General features: G+C 46.4%; 1 protein-coding gene across 2 annotated transcripts in view; it reads right to left on the bottom strand.

The window, feature by feature from the left end:
• Positions 1-19712, bottom strand: part of SPEF1 (sperm flagellar 1) — a 157342-nt gene that overhangs the window by 12852 nt on the left and 124778 nt on the right. For both annotated transcript variants that reach the window (XM_029594167.1, XM_029594163.1), the window contains exon 5: positions 7513-7585. In XM_029594167.1, coding sequence (XP_029450027.1) covers positions 7513-7585 — 73 coding nt within the window. The remainder of the gene's footprint in view (positions 1-7512; positions 7586-19712) is intronic.

Below are 19712 nucleotides of genomic sequence, written 5' to 3'. Positions count from 1 at the left end.
TTAGGAGTTATAATTGACAAGGAACTATCATTCAAGAACCACATCTCCGCAAAAATCAAAGACGGATATCACAAACTCCTAACCCAACGTCACCTAAAACCTTTCCTTTCCCCCAATGACTTCAGAACAGTCCTCCAACTACTCATCGTCTCCAACCTGGATTACTGCAACTCCCTGCTTTTCAACCTACCTCTCACCACCATCCGACCGCTCCAAATCCTTCAAAATAGTCACGAGAATAATCACAGGAATGAAAAAATACGATCACATTACTCCGACTCTCGTATCACTACACTGGTTCCCAATAAAATACAGGATTGACTATAAAATACTATCCATAATACACAAAATAATATATGAAAAACAAACAAATTGGCTAAATGCATCCATAAAACTATACTCACCAAACCGAAATTTCCGTTCAGCTAACAAAGGTTTATTAAAAATTCCACCTGCTCGTCACAAATTTACCTCAACTCGGAAGAGAGCCATATCCCGAGGAAGCCCCGAACTATGGAACTCCCTCCCAACCGAACTGAGAACACAACAAAATCTAAAAACCTTCAAAAAAGAACTAAAAACTTGGATGTTCACCAGAGCCTACCAAAACAACCTATGACTCTCTGATACATCTTCCCTCCCAATCGACCCATATAAACATGCAGACGCAATCCAAAATATGTAATTTAACCTGTACAATTTACAACCAAGCTATGTTTATAACGAATAAGATAACTATGTTAACAAGCGTACACATTTTTGAACACTCTGTTATACATTGAAACTTTGTACACTGTTGTGTTGGCGAAACCGAACGACGGTATATAAAACTCGATAAATAAATAAAATAAATAAAAGATTGATGATGCGAAAAGGCGGAGCGCGTGCGGCCCTCCGTTCGTCTAGGCCTTCGGCCAACAGACGAGACAAGAGTTGGCAGTGCACAACACCGAGGGGCCGACAGGTTCACCCATGGCAGCATGGCCTAGTGGGTTAGGCAGTAACTCTTCCGAGACCAGCTTGGGAAAAGCGGGCCAGAGGCAGGACCGGCCGCAGCAGCAGGGGGAAGGGGGGTAGAAGCGGGCGAGGAGGATTCCTTGCCATTAGATCTGTCCAGTAATGCATCGGATAGGGCATTCAATTCCACATCCAGGCCATTCTATGGGGAGGGTGCAAAGGGGATTTAAAGGAGGTCAGAATTTAGCTGGGAACGTAAAGGGGATCGTGGTTTCTCTGTGGGAAGAGGGAAAGGTTCAGGTATGGAGCTTGGGGGGCGCAGAGGAGCGAAAGGGAAATGTCTCAAGGAGGCAGAGGATTCGGGGATGGGCGGCAGGCAGATATTGGTATGCAGACATAGGGAGGGGAAGTTCCAGATGCTGGAGTCGACTGGAGGAGGCCTGAGACAATTCGGGAGGAGTCGGATGCCAAGAAGTGGACCCTCAGTCGGGCAAGGAATGAGATCTGCAAAACTGGGCCCTCATGCTGGTGTTTCCCACGGCAGGGATGTGTCTCGGGGGGCAGTATATAAGGGAGGAAAGTAGGTATACAGGAAAACAGTTGGCGGAGGCTTCTCTTGCTGGGGAATGGAGTGGACAGCATGGTTTTGGGGGATGGCAAACGTGGCAGAAGGAGAGGGGACAGGCGAGGGAAAAAGGGGGACACATGGGAGGAGGAGGGTGGGAGGAAAGTGTGGGAGATGGTGACAGGAGACGGAGACAGGAGCCTGAAGTTTCAGGACAGGATTTGGGTATCGAAAAAAGGGTGTGCGATGGCGAGGTTTCTGTGGCTTGTGCATATGCATTTACAGATGAGGAAGACATGACAGCACCATCCACATCACAGCACGAAGCTTGGAGAAGTAGAGCCCAGCTGCGTATGCCAGAGAGTCAGAGGGCTTCTGGTACACCGGGCAGCGGAGGCAAGCTGGTATCCGGAAGAATGCAGGGAAAGATTGGTGACACAGGTGAATTGCAAGGATCAGTGGAGACACAAGAAGGGCGAGGAGCTCATAAGAGGAAACGAAGGCGGAGGTCAGCAGGGCATAGTACAAGCTCGTCATCGACTTCTTCATCATCTTCCTATGAGTCGGAGAGTAAGGTGATTCAAGGGGGGGAGGGCCGCGACAGGATATGGGTCATCCGGCATTGGCATCCTTGACAGAATTATGGGAAGGGGTTCCACATAAATTAAGGAGGAAAATTTGTAAAAGAAAATACATTAATATTTTCTGATTATTGGAAGGTAGAAGGGGGGGCAAGAGCGATAGAAAGAAAATACATTAATATTTTCTGATTATTGGAAGGTAGAAGGGGGGGCAAGAGCGATAGAAAGAAAAAAAGGCTTCCAAATTGCTTAAGGTGTCTAAGAATATTATTAACTGGGTGTGATGTTTTTTTCGCTTGGCTAGTGTTGTGGGGCATTTCCAGCCAGATCAGTATGGTACTTTGTTGGCGTATGGAGATAGCATATTAGGAGTGTTTAGGGATTATGAAGGTTGGGCCTGGCTCAACTACAATGAAAACTTTAGGGACAAGATGGCAGGAAACTGATTTATGTCTTGGGGGACTCAAGACAATAACTTATGGTTAACCCAAATGACGAATAAGAGCGCGGGAAATCTGAAACGCGGAGCGAGTGGGGCAACAATTCCTTTCGGGCTAGCAGGACAGTCAGGAAAGGGACAGCCAGAGGGAAAGGTACGGCTGGGAGCGGGGACGTATGTTGGAGATTTAATAAAGACATGTGTCTCTTCCCAGAATGCAAATTTCGGCATACCTGTGCTAATTCCAATGGGGCCCACCCATCTTCCAAGTGCCCTCAAGGTGGTGCCACAGCGGTTAAAGGTGGAAAATCGTGAGTTGTCGAGGCCGGTGGGCTCGCCGGTGAGGTTCGCAGCCATGACTACGTGACTTTGAATTTATCCGGATCGTAAGGTGGCGCAGTTGCTTTTTTGGGGTTTCAAGGAGGGTTTCCAGATCCCGTGTATAGGTCCTGGGAGTGGGGGTGGGGTGTGGAACGCTAAATCGGTGGGTCAATTGGCGGAGGTGGTGCGGGGAAAATTAGAATCAGAGTTGTGCTTAGGAAGGATCGCAGGCCAATTTGATGTGTCTTCGTTTAACCGAATGCATCTGTCTCTGTTGGCTGTTAATTTGTCTTCTCCAAAAGGAGCATCGGTAAATGACTACATCCCGAAAGAAAAATGTACAGTCCACTATGCTTCATTTGATGAAGCGTTGGCACTGGTATGGCAAGCGGAGCAGAGGGCCTTGATGTCAAAGGCCGACATCGATTCGGCATTTAGATTGTTACCAATTCACCCGAGCAGCTTGCATTTATTAGGATTTTCTTTTGACGGGGGGTTATTTCGTTGATAGGTGTTTGCCCATGGTATGTGCCATTTCTTGCACATATTTTGAAGCATTTAGTTCCTTCCTGCAGTGGGTAACAGAAAGGTAAACCGGAGCTCAGCAAATGTTACATTACCTGGATGATTTTTTGTTTGTGGGAGAGAACAAGACTGATTTGTGTCAAGAGCAGTTAAAGGGGTTTTGGAGGTGGCTCAACAGCTGGGGGTTCCAATAGTGGAGGACAAGACGGAAGGTCCGGCTACTAAATTGACATTCCTGGGGATTGAATTGGATTCCAATACGATGATTTCCCGTTTGCCGGAAGACAAGGTGGTGAAATTGCAGGAGGTGGTAGGCGAGGTCAGAAGCGCGAGGAAGGTGACGCTAAAGAAAATGCAGTCATTGATAGGGTCGCTGAATTTCGCGTATCGTGTGATACCCATTGGGGGACGTTCATACGCTGGTTGTCGTCAGCCACTACAGGGATCGAGGCGAGTCATCATCACATACGGGTGACCCAGTCCATTAGGGAAGAGGGATGTGGGATGTGGGAAGTCTTTTTGCAGTCCTTCAACGGTGTGCGGTTGATCCCAGACTTGGAGGTAGGGAATCGGGACATAGAGTTGTTCTCGGACGCGATGGGGATTGCAGGGTTTGGAGTTTTCTTTAGGGGTCAGTGGTGTGCTCAACCGTGGCCTAGGGACTGGGTAGATAAGAGTTGGATGAAGAATGTCACGTTTTTGGAATTATTCCCTATAGTAGTAGCAGTAGTGATTTGGAGAGAGCAATTAGCCAACCAGAGAGTGGTATTTTGGTGTGACAATTTAAGGGTAGTTCAGGTAATTAATAAATTGACAGCATGATGTTTGAGGGTCTCCAGGTTGCTTCAAGATTTGTCACGAATTATTTAAGTAGCAATATAAGCATTAGGGCCAAGCATGTACTGGGAGTGCAGAACCTCATAGCTGATGCTTTGTCTCGTTTCCAATGGAAGGTTTTTCGGGATTTGGCACCACATGTGAAGGAGTCACCAGAGAAGTTCCCGGAAGAATTGTGGAATCTTGGAAGGTTGAAGAATGGAGTTTGATCCGGCGGTCTGTGGCGCCGGCTACATGGGCGGCGTATACAGCGGGCAGGGCAACTGTGTGTTGTTTTTTATGATCTGTTGGGTGGCATTCAGGGCCTGTGTCAGAAGGGAGTTTAGTGTGGTATATTTTACGAGCCAGAAGATTAGGGTATTCGGCGGGATCGGTGCGAGCTCAGCTAGCTGGATTTGCCTTTTTCCAGAAGTTGCAAGGATGGGGCAACCCGCTGTGTAGTTTCCGGATAAAGCGGGACCTAGGGGGGTGGCATAGTGACAGCCATGGTGAGGGAGATTTACGAAGACCAATAAGATATATGGATTTGATTCAATTAACAATTCACTTGTCGGCAGTATGTTGATCCGACTATGAGGTGCTGTTGTTCAGTACAGCGTTTTCATTGGCTTTTTTCGGGGCCATGAGAATCAGTGAGTTGGTTGCGAAATCAAAAGAGGATTTCTCAGATCAGGGCTCTTGGTCCGGAATGTTGAGCTGGAGACGGCAGTGGTTGAGCTATTTTTACAGAAATCTAAAACGGACCAGAAAAGGAAAGGGCATATCAACATGCTCCTCCCAGCGGCTAATCCGGAGGTATGTCCAGTGCGGTTAACCAATCTATTTATGAGGGTTAGGCCAGCATTACAAGGTCCTTTGCTAATTCATAAGAATGGACAGCCATTAACTAGGTTTCAATTCACAAGAGTATTGCACATGGTAGTTAGACAGGTGGGGTGGAATGCAAAGTTTTACCACTTGCATTCCTTTCGAATTGGGGCAGCAATATCAGCGGCAGAAGGGGGAATATCTGGAGCTGGCATTCAAGCTATAGGTAGATGGAAATCCAATGCATTTTTTACATACATCAGGACATTAAAAAATAAATAAATAAAGAGGGGGGTCGCAGAAGGAACAAGTCATAATGTTGAGGTCAAGGGGGCAGCGGGGGAGGGGTGGGGGGTTAGGAAGAACACTTAATTACATCGTCTTTTTTATTACAGAAATACTCAGGGTAGTACGCAGAACAGGGTGCGTCTGATTGTGGGCCACTCGTTCATCCACAGGGCGCAGCGGCAAGCACTGAAGCGGCCATACGGGGAACACTTGGATCTGGACCAGAGGCAGTGGAGCATGTCCTGGTTCAGCAAGAGGGGAATGCTGTGGGATGAACTCTTGCCATTCCTGTGGGAACGAGCAGAACTGTGGGGTGTGCCGGATGTCTTGCTCATTCATCTTGGGGGAAACAATGTGGGGAAAAAGCCATGCCGGGAATTGATCACTTGTATCAAGAAGGACCTTTAGCAAATTTGGATTCGATGGCCGAGGGTTCTGCTGGGATGGTCCGATATCATTGTCAGACTTCGAGGTAAAACAGAAGTGTTATGGAAAGCAGGGGTAACGAAAATGAATCAGCAGTTTGGTAAATGGGTACCCAGAGAAGGAGGTTTTTGGTGAGACATAGATGGGCGTGGGGGGTGGAAGACGGATTATTTCAGGGTGATGGTGTCCATCTGTCGGATATTGGCATGGATTTATTTAATAATTCCCTTCAGGACAGTTTGGAGGTGGTGCTGTTTAGGAGGTTTGAGGCCACAGTGAGGGGAACAAGAACTGGGTAAACAGTTCTTGTCTGTGGCAGTAAACCCGAGCCCTAGTTATTATTGAAGAATTTGTAAGGTTAAAAGGGGGGGAATGGAGGGGGGGCAACTCGTGCAGTTGGGGGGGGGGGCTGCTGCACAAGAAGGCCTGCGAGCTTGGGGGTTATAGCTTAGGGCCTGGGCTTGCCCTCACTGGTGTGAGGCAGGGCAAGGGGGGAGGGCGAGCAGGGTGGCAGTGCTTTACCTCTGGGACGAGGGGTAGAGATGGAAGAGAGGGGGGAGGAGGAGGGGAAGATAATGGGGATGGGGAGTTGGTGGTTACATGTTATAATGTTATAATTGAAAGGGGCTCAGGTTTGGAAATAAACTGCGGCCTGTGTTAAATGCCAAAAAGTGGTAAGTGTTTTATTGGGGGTGGTTGGAGCAATCTGAGAGCAGGTCTAACCTCCCTGAGTTATTTGTTATTGCTTTTATTGCTTCTTATTTTCTTCATTATTTCCAATGTTTCTGTATACAAAGATTGTTTTTTACTTTGAATAGTTATTGAATTCTAATAAATAAATAATATAAAAGAATGATATCACTTAAATCTATGGAGGTAATTAATGTGCCTAGGATGGTAACTCTTTTTACAATAAGGATGGGCTGAAAGATCCATGGGTACAGTTTGAGGAGCTCCGATTTCTTCAAATATCCAAATATAAACTTGAACCAATGACATTACTGTTTGGAAAAACAGTGAAGTATGAACAATTGTGGTTGGCTAGTGACTGAGATAGCCTGCAGGATCATCATCAGACAGCATAGTGCCCTAGGCAGCAGCTGTCATTGACACATCTTACCAGCACTTAGGCCCATCCCTACCCAGCTGGCTGTGGGGCTCCCGTCTCACACTGGGAAAGACTAGGCTGCTATTGACCAGTTCAGACAGTGTGTTCATATTTCTGGGAGTGGGGGGAGAAGATGGAAAGCTTCCAGGCTGATTGTGCAACTCCCACCCTCACATTAGGGCAGAATGGTCCCTGAGAAGCACAAATGCACGCATTCAGGGACAGGCAGGCTGGAGATGAGAGGGGGCCAGCAGTGCGTGACCCCCTGCTTTTCTACTATTTCGTTTCACCTTCTTCTTGGTGCCTTGGGTGGATGCCCATCTTGCCTACATACACTGGTGGCCCTGGTAACCCGGTTGAAGCCCTGATGATGGCAACACTGTTCAAACGTTTCAACTTTCAGGGCTGTCAAACTCCAGTCTACGATATACAAGTCTGGTTTTCAGGGTAACCAAAATAAAGAAAGCAATCTTCAAGCAGAGCCATGCTATGCAATTACCTCATGAATATTTATTGTGGGTGGCCTGAGAACCAGAGCAGAGTATGACATCATGGTGCTGACTCAACCATTGTCTTTGAGAAACCGTGACACTTTCCTCAATAGTTCTGGTTTGCTTTAAGCTTACTAGCTAATGCTTGCTCCCTGAAAAGATCTTACCTGACATGTTGACCTTTTGAAGGATGTTCTACGTTATTGATTGTTGGGTTATTTTTTTGTTTTGTAGGATAGCCTATGAAAAATGAAATACTGAAAATTAGAGCAGCAGATAAACCAGCATTTATAAAACTGCAGCCATATAATATTCATTAACCAAAAGCTTTGTTAACATCTTGTCACAATTAAGTATTTGAAGAGTAACATTATTTCAATTTCATACATGTATATATTTTTGGGGGAAGACCTATATGGGATATAAAAATGCCTATGAGCATAGCATGCTTATTATTCAGTGGTTAAGAGCTGATGAGAAGGAAAGAAGCTAGAGATCATTCCTGAATCTCAATTGAGTGATTGAGGAGAGTGATGATCAACAGTTGGTATTTTTTGTACGAGTAAGAGAGAAGAGATTTTTGGAAGAAGACTGGTTCAGTCTGGAGGGAAGGCTGCAATCAGATAACTTTTTCCCTGAACAAACAGGCAGGGTCATTTTTCAGATCGCGTTAGGGCCCTAATGCCCATGATAACATCATAAGGCCCACGATAAATAACGCATTGTGAGATGCGCATGCAAATTTTAAAATTTTTACCAAATGGGAGTTTGGTCAGAGTTATTGCAGAGTAAATTAAATGAGGGGTCCTTAGCATTGCATGCGATAGCGTAACACACGTTACTGCGGGTTTTAACGCTGGAAATAACACAACTTTTTTCCTGGTGTTATGCTGTGCGTTATGCCTGAAAAGGGCTTTGCACTAAAAATTGCAAATCCCGTTTTGGGCAGGAAGGAGAAGGGGAGGGAGAGAGAGAGAGAAAGAGAGCGGGCCTCTGCCGAGGTACAAATATTAGCTTTTTATATCACTGTAAGAGGGACAACTAGTAACTTGGGGTGAGGTTTTGGTGATGCAGGAGAAATGATATTGATAAGAAGACTGAGAATGAACAAGGAAGCCATTGTTTTTCTCATTCTGATATTTCTGATGCTGTTCTTGATTTTCTCACTCATTTTTATGTAAAAGTAAACTGCTTATTTTGAACACTGCCAGACACTCCGTTTGTTTATTTTCCAATGCTATGGTTGAATGGATGGACATTGAGTTGATTGCTATCACACTCTGTTAGTAATTTTTTCTTGCTTGTTTCTATTTTGGGTCTTGCTGCACTTGTGGGACATCATCCAGCTGGAGTGTGAACCATTGGACTTAATAGTTATTGACCACACCATTAGCCAGGAATATAACTCTTCCCCATCTGGACTTGTACCTGGAACTGGTTGATGCTAACCACACAAACAGGGGACCCGCTACAAAGTGATAAGTGGGAAAAAGAGAAAACATAAAGAGGACTGTTATGAAAGCAATCTAGCAGAATTAAAATGGATGAATGTGCTTAGTTTGCCCTGTCTGAAAATTACCCTGCCCTGCTTGGTTAAAAGTATGCACAGGCTTTCACAGTGCACATTCATTTAGCCAGACTCCAAGCAGGCATTCACAGGGAAGTGATAGCTTGAGGGAGGAAAATAGCGTATGTACATAACATTGCCTAAGGTACATGTGCTATTTCACCCTCCTAGACTGCTGGCACAAAATAGCAGGTGCACAGTACACAGATGCTTTTAGTGCATATACTTTTTGCTAATTTTCAAATGGGTAATTTCACTTTGAAAACTGGTGTACAGTAAGTGTGCTAAAAGTGCCCATGTGCTTTGCTATTATGTGGGCTATTTGAAAATTTCCCCTACTAAGAAAAATTTGCAAGTAAAAAATAAATGAGTTGTTAGGAAAAGAGAAAAAACCAAGAAAGCATGAACATATTTTAACTTAATCTTTGTAGACTACTAAAACGTTTGTATTTCAGGGTTTCTGAAATGGCCTTGTATATTCTTAGCATGTTGGTCAGGCAGACCACAGAAGGCAAGGAAGAATAAATTTTTACAATCCTAAAGGCAAAGCTGTACGCCGTCCTGTTGTTCTCTTCTAAACACCCAGACTATATAGTTCTTTGGTTCCAAGCTTGGCCACTTTATTAATAAAATCCATCAATTAGGATGTAAACAGGGTTCACTATATTCATCATTCATCATTCTTCAAACAGGAATTCCATTCCTCTCCAGCAGATGTCAGAAACAACTTCAGAGGTACTTTCTCAACATTTTTTCCTTGCAGTAGTGGTACTACTGAATAGGGATGTGAATCGGTACCGAACTCGTTTCCCGTATCGAATTTGGGTAAAAACCACGGGAAATCTTCGTTCCCGCGATTCTTAGCCATTTTAATCGGCTGTGTCATGCCAAAAAAAACCCCAAAACACCCCGACCCTTTAAATTTAATTCTTTCGCATCCCCCACCCCCAAATTTTTTAAGTACCTGGTGGTCCAGTGGGGGTCCTGGGAGTGATCTCCCGCTCTCGGGCCATCGGCTGCCACTAATCAAAATGGCGTGATGGCCCTTTGCCCTTAGCATGTGACAGGGTATCTGTGCCATTGGCCGGCCCCTGTCACACTCCAGTGCTCCTACCATATGACATCATTTTGATTAGTGGCAGCCGACGGCCCGAGAGCGGGAGATCGCTCCCGGGACCCCCGCTGGACCACCAGGTACTTTAAAAAAATTTTTTTTGGAGGGTGGGGGATGTGAAAGAATTAAATTTAAAGGGTCGGGGTGGGTTTGGGGTTTATTTTTAAGTGCCCTTTCTTCCTGCCCCCACCCCCCCCAAAATGATAAGAGAACCCCCTGAAAAATTTTGTGGGGTTTTCCTTTCAGGTTCGGGGACCCCCTGAATTCTGACGAGTTTGAAAATATCTTCCGATATTTTCAATCTTCAGAAAAACGATTCACATCCCTATTACTGAATCCCTCTAGGTTCTCTTTGGGCTTATAGTCCGCTATTTCCACAATGTTCAACGTGGATTACATAAAAACATACGAAATAAAAATAATATAAACTAAAACAGATAAAACATAAAAATAAAATTAAAGCATTTCATGCAATTTAAACCATTGCTTATTCATCATTTTTATGCCTTAGGAATAATCAGAATACATCTGTACAACTTTGTCCTCCAACAAATCCAAGCGCTGCTTAATATTAAACATCTCTAACTTTTTGCAAAGACTCCATTATTTTAGTAGACATATCTGTTATTTGAGAGGATAATGATCTTTGCATAATAACAAAATCTCCCAAATATTTCCAAAAGAATAATGGTGTAACGATCCCGACTGCTGTGCAGCGCTCCTGCCTAAAGGGGCCCTCAGTAGGCTGCACTCTGAGTTGCACAGGCTTGCCTCGAAGGCCCATGAGGTGGAGTCTCCCTTGCTACTTGCTGTGGCCAACCCTGAGCTTTATTTTGCCTTGTCCTTGCTCCTGTTTTCAGAGTTTTTCCTTGCCTTTACTCTGTGCCTATTTTCCCTGTTCTTGTCTCCTTGTCTGCCCTGGTTCCTGTCTGCTCTGCCATAGACTGACTTGTCATTTCTGACCCAGCCTGACCATTTTTATTGATAGAGAGAGAGAGAGAGAGAGAGAAAGAGAGAGAGAGACTGGCCATAATATCATGGTCCATAGGCAGGTATTTGTATCCCTATGGTAGGCCCACCTAGTAACTTGAGGTGGGGATTAGGTAAGAGTGTAGGGGGTTAGGGACCACTTTGACATTCTATGTGACACCTACGAACAGAACAGTGGTCTCTTGTGAAGATTTGCTGGCCTTCGGAGTGAGGAAACTCACTCCAAGATGAGATTTGGGCAAGGTTCTCTCAACCTAGCTTGATGGACTCTCTACCTGGGTAACATCAAGCTCCAGCGGGGGGCCAGGACCGGTCCGGGACACATCTCCTGCACTACAGCCGTCGGCTGCCAGCAATCAACATGGCGCCGATGGCCCTTTCCCTTACTATGCCACTCGGGGACACCAATGGCGGCAGTAGCCCATGTGACATAGTAAGGGCGAGGGCCCCTCGGCGCCATTTTCAGGACTGGCAGCCGGCGGACCTTTGCCCTTACTATGTCAGAGGACCTACCGCTGCCATTGCTCCATCCCACTGACATAGTAAGGGCATACGGCTGTCTGAACCCGTTTCAGTGCTCGCAGCCGATGGACCAACGCCAATACATCGCTCCCGGACCGCTCCTGAACGCCCGCTCCACTGACTGACATTTTTATCAGGTCTCGGAGGGTCTGGAGGGTGGGGGGTGGTGATGAATTTATTGCGACCATCTTGGGGAGGGGTCACGAGGGGGTGGCTACTGTTTTTCGCGGGGCTGGGGGGGGGGGGCAGGAGAGTGTGGGGTGGTTAGTTTAAGAGAACTTTTCTCATAGGGTTGTTTTTTGGGGGAAGGGGGAGGTTCACACACAAATACATACACTAAACTTGCACGATCTTGGGAACGCTCCAAAATAGCCCTCCCCAGACCACAAAACAAATTTGGAAGTGCAAATTTGGTTAGGCACTCCCCTATTGGCTACATAATGCGCACAGACGCCCAGGGACAGACCACATGTAGCACCAACAATTTTAATTTCCCAGGTCTTGGGAGAGGGCAGGAGGGTGGGGGGTTATTATTTGATTTAAAGGGTTGGGATTGGGGGGGGTTTCCCACAGAAATAGAAAGACAAAGGTTTTCTGATCTGAAGGGTAGGCAGTAGGTGGGGGGAGGTGACAGTGAGGGGAGGGAGAATGAGGGGGGAGGTGAGTGTCAGGGGAGGGAGAATGAGGGGGGAGGTGAGTGTCAGGGGAGAGAGTTGGAGTGGGTAGGGAAGGGGGGGTGAGTGACCAAGGGGGAGGAGGATGAGTGACTGAGGTAAATGAGCAAGGGGAAGGGAGAGGGAGGGTAAAGAACCTGACTCTGCCACTTCAACGCGTGGCCGGGTACCGCTAGTACAAAATAGAATCTACACTAAGCCAATCCACCTAGAAATGTCTTTCTAAGCCTGGCTTCCCAAAGAATAGGATATTTCTCACTCAAATCAACTGATCCCTTCTGTTCTGGCCACAAGTGAAGGGAAAAGGAACACCACTGTTCAGGTACAATCTGCTGCCATTGTTGATGCTGTTACTGTTCTCTGCATTGCTTCACACCCACCTATACACAAACACACATATATTATTATTGACTTTTAGGTGGGATGTTCTGTCTCTGCCTTAATTTACAATTATCAGTAGCCACCCTTTGATCTATCACTTGGCTGATGGATCCTTAGCTGGCTATTTCTGCAGGTTAAGGGGTATACCCATCTCTGTGTGGGAACGTAAACTGGCCTTGAGTTAGTAGCTCATTATTTTCAAGCTGATAGGCAGTTTTTGCAAGTGGCTGTTAGATCTCTATGCTCCATAAAGTTCTTGTCAAATGTCCTTGAAGTAGCTTGTAAGCAGGCAAAGATATTGTTGGGCAGAAAAGTTGGCCATCACCATTATGTTAACCAGAAGTATCTCTTCTCACTGGCACAAAGCAGGAAAGAGGCCAAGTACCCTTCAACTGATTCTTGACTATTCTTACACTATGGCATTCACTCCAACACTATATATTTTTTTATTTTTATTCATCTGATTTTTATATTCCGCTTTTTGGCATTTCAAAGTGGATTACTGTTACGGCTAGACTGCGGTGAAAGTAGATGGTGGACCCTTGGGCCGGCCTACCGGTGACCACAGGGCAGGGCGGGAGGCGGAGGCACGATCTGGCAAGGTTTCACCCGGAGCCTGGGATCCCCCTGGGAGGAGCCTGTAGGGACCCGAGCCCTTGGGACTTGGGCACTGCTGAGAATGTCCTGAAGAGCTAGTGCATAGGGAAGGCAGGAGGCCCACTAGGAGCTGAGCCGGCTAGAGGATTGCCAGAGAGTCAGAGAGACAGGCCGGGTTAGGAAGCTGGCCCAGAGGGTAACACTTGGGGCCAAAGCAGGTGGGCAGTGGTAAGAAGTCCGTGGCAACCCGGGTAAGGGCTGGCGGCAGGCTGTAGCGAAGTCAGAAGCAAACCGGAGACAAGGCAGGCAGCAGGCTGTGGTGAAGTCAGAAGCAAACCGGAGTCAGGGTAGGCAGCGGGCTGTAGCGAAGTCAGAAGCAAACCGGAGTCAAGGCTGGTATCAAGGAATCAACAGAAAACGCAAACAGGAGCAACTAGTCAGCTAGGAACCTCGTTGCAAGGCGTTTAGTGAACGACTAAACGCCGGTTATATCGGGAGCAGAGCGTGACGTCAGCCGAGGAGGCGGAGCCGGGCTTCCGGGAGCTGGACGCACAAGAGGAGCGTCTTCGCGCACGCGCGCGAGGCCGGAAGAGAACAGGCCTGCAATGGCGTCCACCACGTGGGAACCGCGCGAACGGAGGACCTCCCGGGACCTGGGTCAGGCGGAATCCTGCGGCTGCAGGAGCGGAGGTAGGCGGGCCTGAGCCCAATCAGGAGAGGGGCAGTCGGGACCGCAATAGATTACATTCAGATACTGTAGGCATTTCCCTATCCCCAGAGGGCTCACAATCTAAAGGCTTGATTTACAAAGGCTTTTCTCCAATTACATATCTATGGGAAAAATGCTTGGTAAATGAGATCATTGTGATCTATACATGGAACGACGGGATATAAAATACTTAAATAAATAAATGAAGCCCTAAATTTGTACCGGAAGGATCAGAGGGTAAAGTGACTTACCCAAGATCACAAGGAGTAGTAGTGGGATTTGAACGCTGGTCTCCCTGGTTCATAGCACAATGCTCTAACCATAACACTTTCTGTCAAGATATTTAAGGGAATAGACATGACCGAACATATCTAATCAATACAGTGATGTCATAAATGTTGATAATAGCAATGTGCAGTAGGGGTGTGCATTCGTTTTGAACTTATAGGTAAAACGCAACTTATTTTTTTTTTTTAACTTAAAAAAGTGATGAGGCGAAAACGATCGGTTTTCCAACTTATTCAACATAGCTATGTTGAATACGTTGGAAATCGCGATTGTTGATCCTAAATAAAAATTTAAACCCCTCACCCTCCTTAATCCCCCCCCCAAGACTTACCAAAACTCCCTGGTGGTCTAGCGGGGAGTCAGGATGCCATTTCTGTACTCCTTTGCGAGGAGCACGTGACGTTGGCGTCACGTCGGAGTGACGCGGACGTCACGTGATTCCCCGCGCGTTCGCTCCGGGACCCTCGTTGGACCCAAAAGGAACTTTTGGCCAGCTTGGGGGGGCCTCCTGACCCCCCCAAGCTGCCTCCCTTGTCCAACGAGGGTCCCGGAGCGAACACGTGGGGGAATCACGTGACATCCGCGTCACTCCGACGTGACGCCGACGTCACGTGCTCCTCGCAAAGGAGTACAGAAATGGCGTCCTGACTCCCCGCTAGACCACCAGGGAGTTTTGGTAAGTCTGGGGGGGGGGATTAAGGAGGGTGAGGGGTTTAAATTTTTATTTAGGGAATCGGTGCATGTATGGACATAGACTCAACTTATGGAATTCTCTCCATATGTCCATATTGACCGAAATTGACCCCCCCCTTTCGAGTTATGGACTTATGAACATAAACTTTTGGTCTGCACATCCCTAATGTGCAGAGACAAAAAATTGTTTTGGTTTGTTCATTCGTGTCATAAGTCACAGTCATTCGTGAGGTTTGTTTCAAACAAAAAAATTTGTGTTTATTCATTTATTCATTTACCATTATAGTCAATGGGAAAAGCAATGCAGGCTATTTTTGGGTTTCAAATAGGAATTTTCTAATAATTTCTAATGAAACCGATGCATAGACATCAACAGGTGGGTGAAGACTATGGACTAAATTTTAAAAGTGTTGCTCATGCTAAAAAGCCCATATATACGAGTATCTGGGCCACAAGTTAGCAACACGCATTTTAAAAGCCGTAAAGTATCCACATATATGCCCGTGCGTGGGCTATGGGATATGCATAAGAAAGAGGCATGTTAGGCGAGTGTTAAGGATGTGATCGGGTTGTGAATATACATACGCCCGTAATGACGTGTTTTAAATCTGACCTATGGTCTGATGCGTACACACTTATACATGCAAATTTGCTACAGTTGTTTACATGCATGGCCGCCAGACAAACTTTTGATTAGTCATTTTCCATTTGCTGGACCATCTTCTCCCACCAAGTGGAAGCAGGAAGTGCCAATAGGTGGGAGGGAGGACCCCCGGTGTGGGCTGGGACCCACTGGCGGACACTGGGAAAGCCACAGCCAGGATTACACAGGAACACCATCAGAGTATCAGGGATAGACTGGGACAATCATGTTGGTACATGCAACGTCCTGCATTAAATTGGGCCTTAGAGGAACAAATTGAAGCAAACAGCAAACTTAAGGGCTACAGGGGGATTAGGAGGGAGAGTAGCAGCTACATATTGAAAGGTGTGAGACACTGGATCACACTTTCCAACTGACTCTAATCACTCATGGCTTTAAGGTGACTCATGGCTTTAAGGTGGAGAAGAGACAGAGAGAGGAAAGGAGATCGAGCAGGAGGTATCATCTCACACACAGGGTCTACAGGGCAAGGAATCAGTTTTTAGATCTGTCAGCGGAGGAAGTCATGTGCAAGTTCAGGTTTAATAAAGAAACAATACAGTATCTATGCCAGCGGTTAGATTTGGACCTATAATCCACCAGCCAGAGGGGCCATGCCTTGCCAGCACATCTCAAGATCACCACTGCTCTAGCTTTGTTTGCTACCGGCAGCTTCCAGACTCCTCTTGGAGTCACGGTCAGCATCAGTCAGTCCACCACTTCCATGTGAATTGATCAATTCCTGGCCATCTTGCTAAGAAGAACATGCCAGTATATATATCATTCTCTCAGAGCAGACAGCAGCAAGAATAAATCATGCATGATTTCTATTAAGTGGCACACTTTCCCTCTGCCTGGGGGCTATCGATTGCACTCACATCCTTATAAAAGCACCAGGAGGAGATGAGGCCTTCCATAACAGCAAGAGCTTCCACTCCCTCAATATGCAGGTGGTTTGTGATGCTAAGGGCCTCATCCTGAACATTGTACCCAAATTTCCTGGTTCCGCTCATGATGCCTACATCCTCTTGCAGTCAGGAATTTATGACCGCTTCTAGGAAGCATGCATCATTAGGGGCTGGCTACTAGGTAGGAATGCATCCATTGCTAACACCACATCACAACTAACATCTTCTGTGGGTTTCCCACATCTCTAGCTAGCTTGCTTGCCCAAGAGGACAGCTCAGACCCAGCCTAATCCCCTAATGTGCTGACCACCTCAAAGCCTATCCTAATGTTCTCCTCTGCTTTTCCCTTAGAGGTGACAGAGGCTATCCATTCAAAATTTGGTTCATGATCCCTGTAGAGCACTGCAGAAGTGGATACAACAGGGTGCAATGGCTGACCAGAGCAATCTTTGAGAGAACCTTCAATGTACTCAAAACATGCTTCTGCTGTCTGGACAGATCTGAGGGATGCCTCCTCTACGACCTACCTAAACACTGTGTGATCTTCCTAGCATGCTGTATGCTACATAACTTGGCCAAAACCAGATGCTTGCTCCTCCTGAGGGACTGGATGAAAACACAGATGAAGTGGAGGATGAGGAAGAACAACATCGCAGTCAGGAGGAATTGCAAGAGATACATCACCACAGTCAAAGACAGAGTATAGAGGAAAGGAACACTCTGATACTAAGATATTTTCGCTGGTGAAAGTGCATTTATTTACATGTGATTTGTGCTATGCATTACATAAACAAATTTACTGCCTCTTTGGGTCTCTTTTTAGATTAGGTGGACCATGTGCAGGGGCCTTGGGCTGCCCTAGGCGAGAGCTCCTCCTCCATTCAGGAAGGAGGCTGCAGGCGGGTCTGGCAGGTGGTGAAGGAACCATCTGGATGGGTGACTATGGTGGTGGCAGGTGGTGGGATGATGGGACCAGATGCTGGGAGCTGGATGTGAGGGGTCATGCAGTTTAGCAGCAACCTCCACACTGCTGTCTGAGTTTCTATCGCCCGACGAAGGCCCCGTATTCCCTTCCTCATCGCTTAACCTTTCTCCCGAATGGCTACCTGAAGGCCATGGAGCTCTGGGTAGAGCGCAGCCACCTCCTCCACGACCCAGGCGGTGAGATGAATGAGGATCTGCTCAGCTGGTTCTGGTCTGAACTGGAGGTCATCTTTTGCATCTTCCTCCTCTGTTGAGAAGCTGTTTCCCATCTGGCTGCCTGCCAGCTCACCTGGTGGTGTAAGTAGCCCAGCTCACTGTTTTCCTCCTCCGCCTCCTCCCGTGCAGATGGCTGCCACTAATATTCCCCCATGAGTGCCCCTTCTTCCGTCTCCTCCTCTTCCAACATGTTAGGCAACTGGCAGATGTGCCAGTGAGGCCTGTATAGGCCACTTGGTCCTGCCTGTTCTGCATGCTGGTCCCCTGCAAGGGGAAAATGGTACATTTTAGGTTCACATAATAGGTATGTATGTATCTAAAGAATTTCAATGTTAACAAACAGTACAGCTCTCCAAGTCCTTTTTCAGCAGCTTCTGATACTCTAGTGAAAGTCTCCAACGTGTATCTCTTCCAAACATACATTCCCTGGAGCATAAACTGTTGCTCAGTCTGCCTAGCTGCTGAAAGCACCAACTATCAGTGTACACTCTTGAAAAAGGTTGCTTACTGGCTCTAGATGTGGTGACCTGCAAGCTCGGCTCTCACACTGAAGTCATAGGGTGGAATAGGTAATGCGCCTATGAACTGTCCAATTAGTTGGGGCCAGAGGTGAAAGGAAAATGGATAGCAGTGGGACATGAGTCCTTATAGATATGAAGGCAACAATATATACACAATGTGCCTACAACTAGGAAGCCAAGTCCTCTATAAAGGAAGCCACATGCAGACCATAGGTGCTACTATAGCATCATGGTACCTACACTAAACAGATCCACCTATCTTATAGTGCAGTTCCCTGCACACCAGACTTGGTGCTCTGGAGCCAAGGAGTGAATCAGGCTATTCTCCATGTGCACATGTGCCCTGGATCATTATAATAGAAGGACCTAGTATAGCCACACAAACTATATGACATGTATAAACCAATCCATTGACATACACTATTACAAGGTATGTTATAAACATTGCTCACCTTGCTCTAGTCTGGTTGGGAGGTGTCCAAGTCCACCACCCCTGCCACAGCCAACTTGGAGATGGTGCTCAGAACAAGCCGCTCTGCTGTCATCAAGATGACCTGTGTATCTGCTCCCTCTGCACACATCTGGGCCTGCTTCTTCTTGAAATGTGGTACACTTATGGCATAGCTCTCCCACACTATGCTTGTTCTTAAATACAGTATTTATTTTGTGTCTAATCTTCTCCCAGATCTGTTTTTTTGAGAGGAGCCCACTTTCTTAGTCAGCTCTGTAGAGGATGTTGAGCACCCTCATGACTTCTTTGACCAGGAGGCCAACTTCCTTGGGGAGAAATTAAGGCATTCTCATCTAGCCTGCATGTCTATGAGACATGTTAGTGATGGAAAGACAAGCAACTGTCTCCTTCCTTTTATCCCCGCAAATGCATACAATGTGAGTAAGTGGGTAGGGCTTACGAAGGTAAATGTTATGCGCATAACCAATTAAAATATAAAGCATTGTAACACTCATACAGGGTTGCTTGCGTCACTGCACAATCTTACCTGCGTATTCTCTATGGCTGTTCAGTGATAGCAAACACCGACTCTTCTATGTCCAGGTTCTCCCCCCTAAGGCAATCAAGTGTTCCTAATGTAAATGATGTAATTGCAGAAGATGGATCTCCATTCAATGGCCCATTGCCTGATAGTTGACTTCATGCATATTCAAAGTGATAAATATTCACAGCCATTTAGAGAAATAACTCACAAGTTAGCCATATAACTCCAAGTTATCCATTTAAATGTTTACTTTTGATTATTCAATTCATGGAAGCTATCAGCACACAGGTAAACTCAGTCTTTCCAAATTATAACATATTTTAATTGAACACTGAAACGTTTTGTGAACATTTTAAAACTATTTCCAAAATGTTTGAACTAAAAAGGGAGGGGGAGGGGAAACTAGGCAGCAAACAAGTAACCAAACCAAAAACCCCAGGGAATTAGGATACCCGCAAACTCAGTCTTAGGTGCCTGCTCAGAATGGGTGTTGCCTCCTGGCAAGATTTTGCATGGCTACAGCAAGGCGCTGAAGTGCCTGACCGTGGCAATGTCCATCCTGAGC

The sequence above is a fragment of the Rhinatrema bivittatum genome, chromosome 1 (assembly GCF_901001135.1).
Source record: "Rhinatrema bivittatum chromosome 1, aRhiBiv1.1, whole genome shotgun sequence".
NCBI lineage: Eukaryota > Metazoa > Chordata > Amphibia > Gymnophiona > Rhinatrematidae > Rhinatrema > Rhinatrema bivittatum.
Note: the sequence above shows the minus strand (reverse complement) of the source record. Positions and strands in the feature narration are given on the sequence as shown.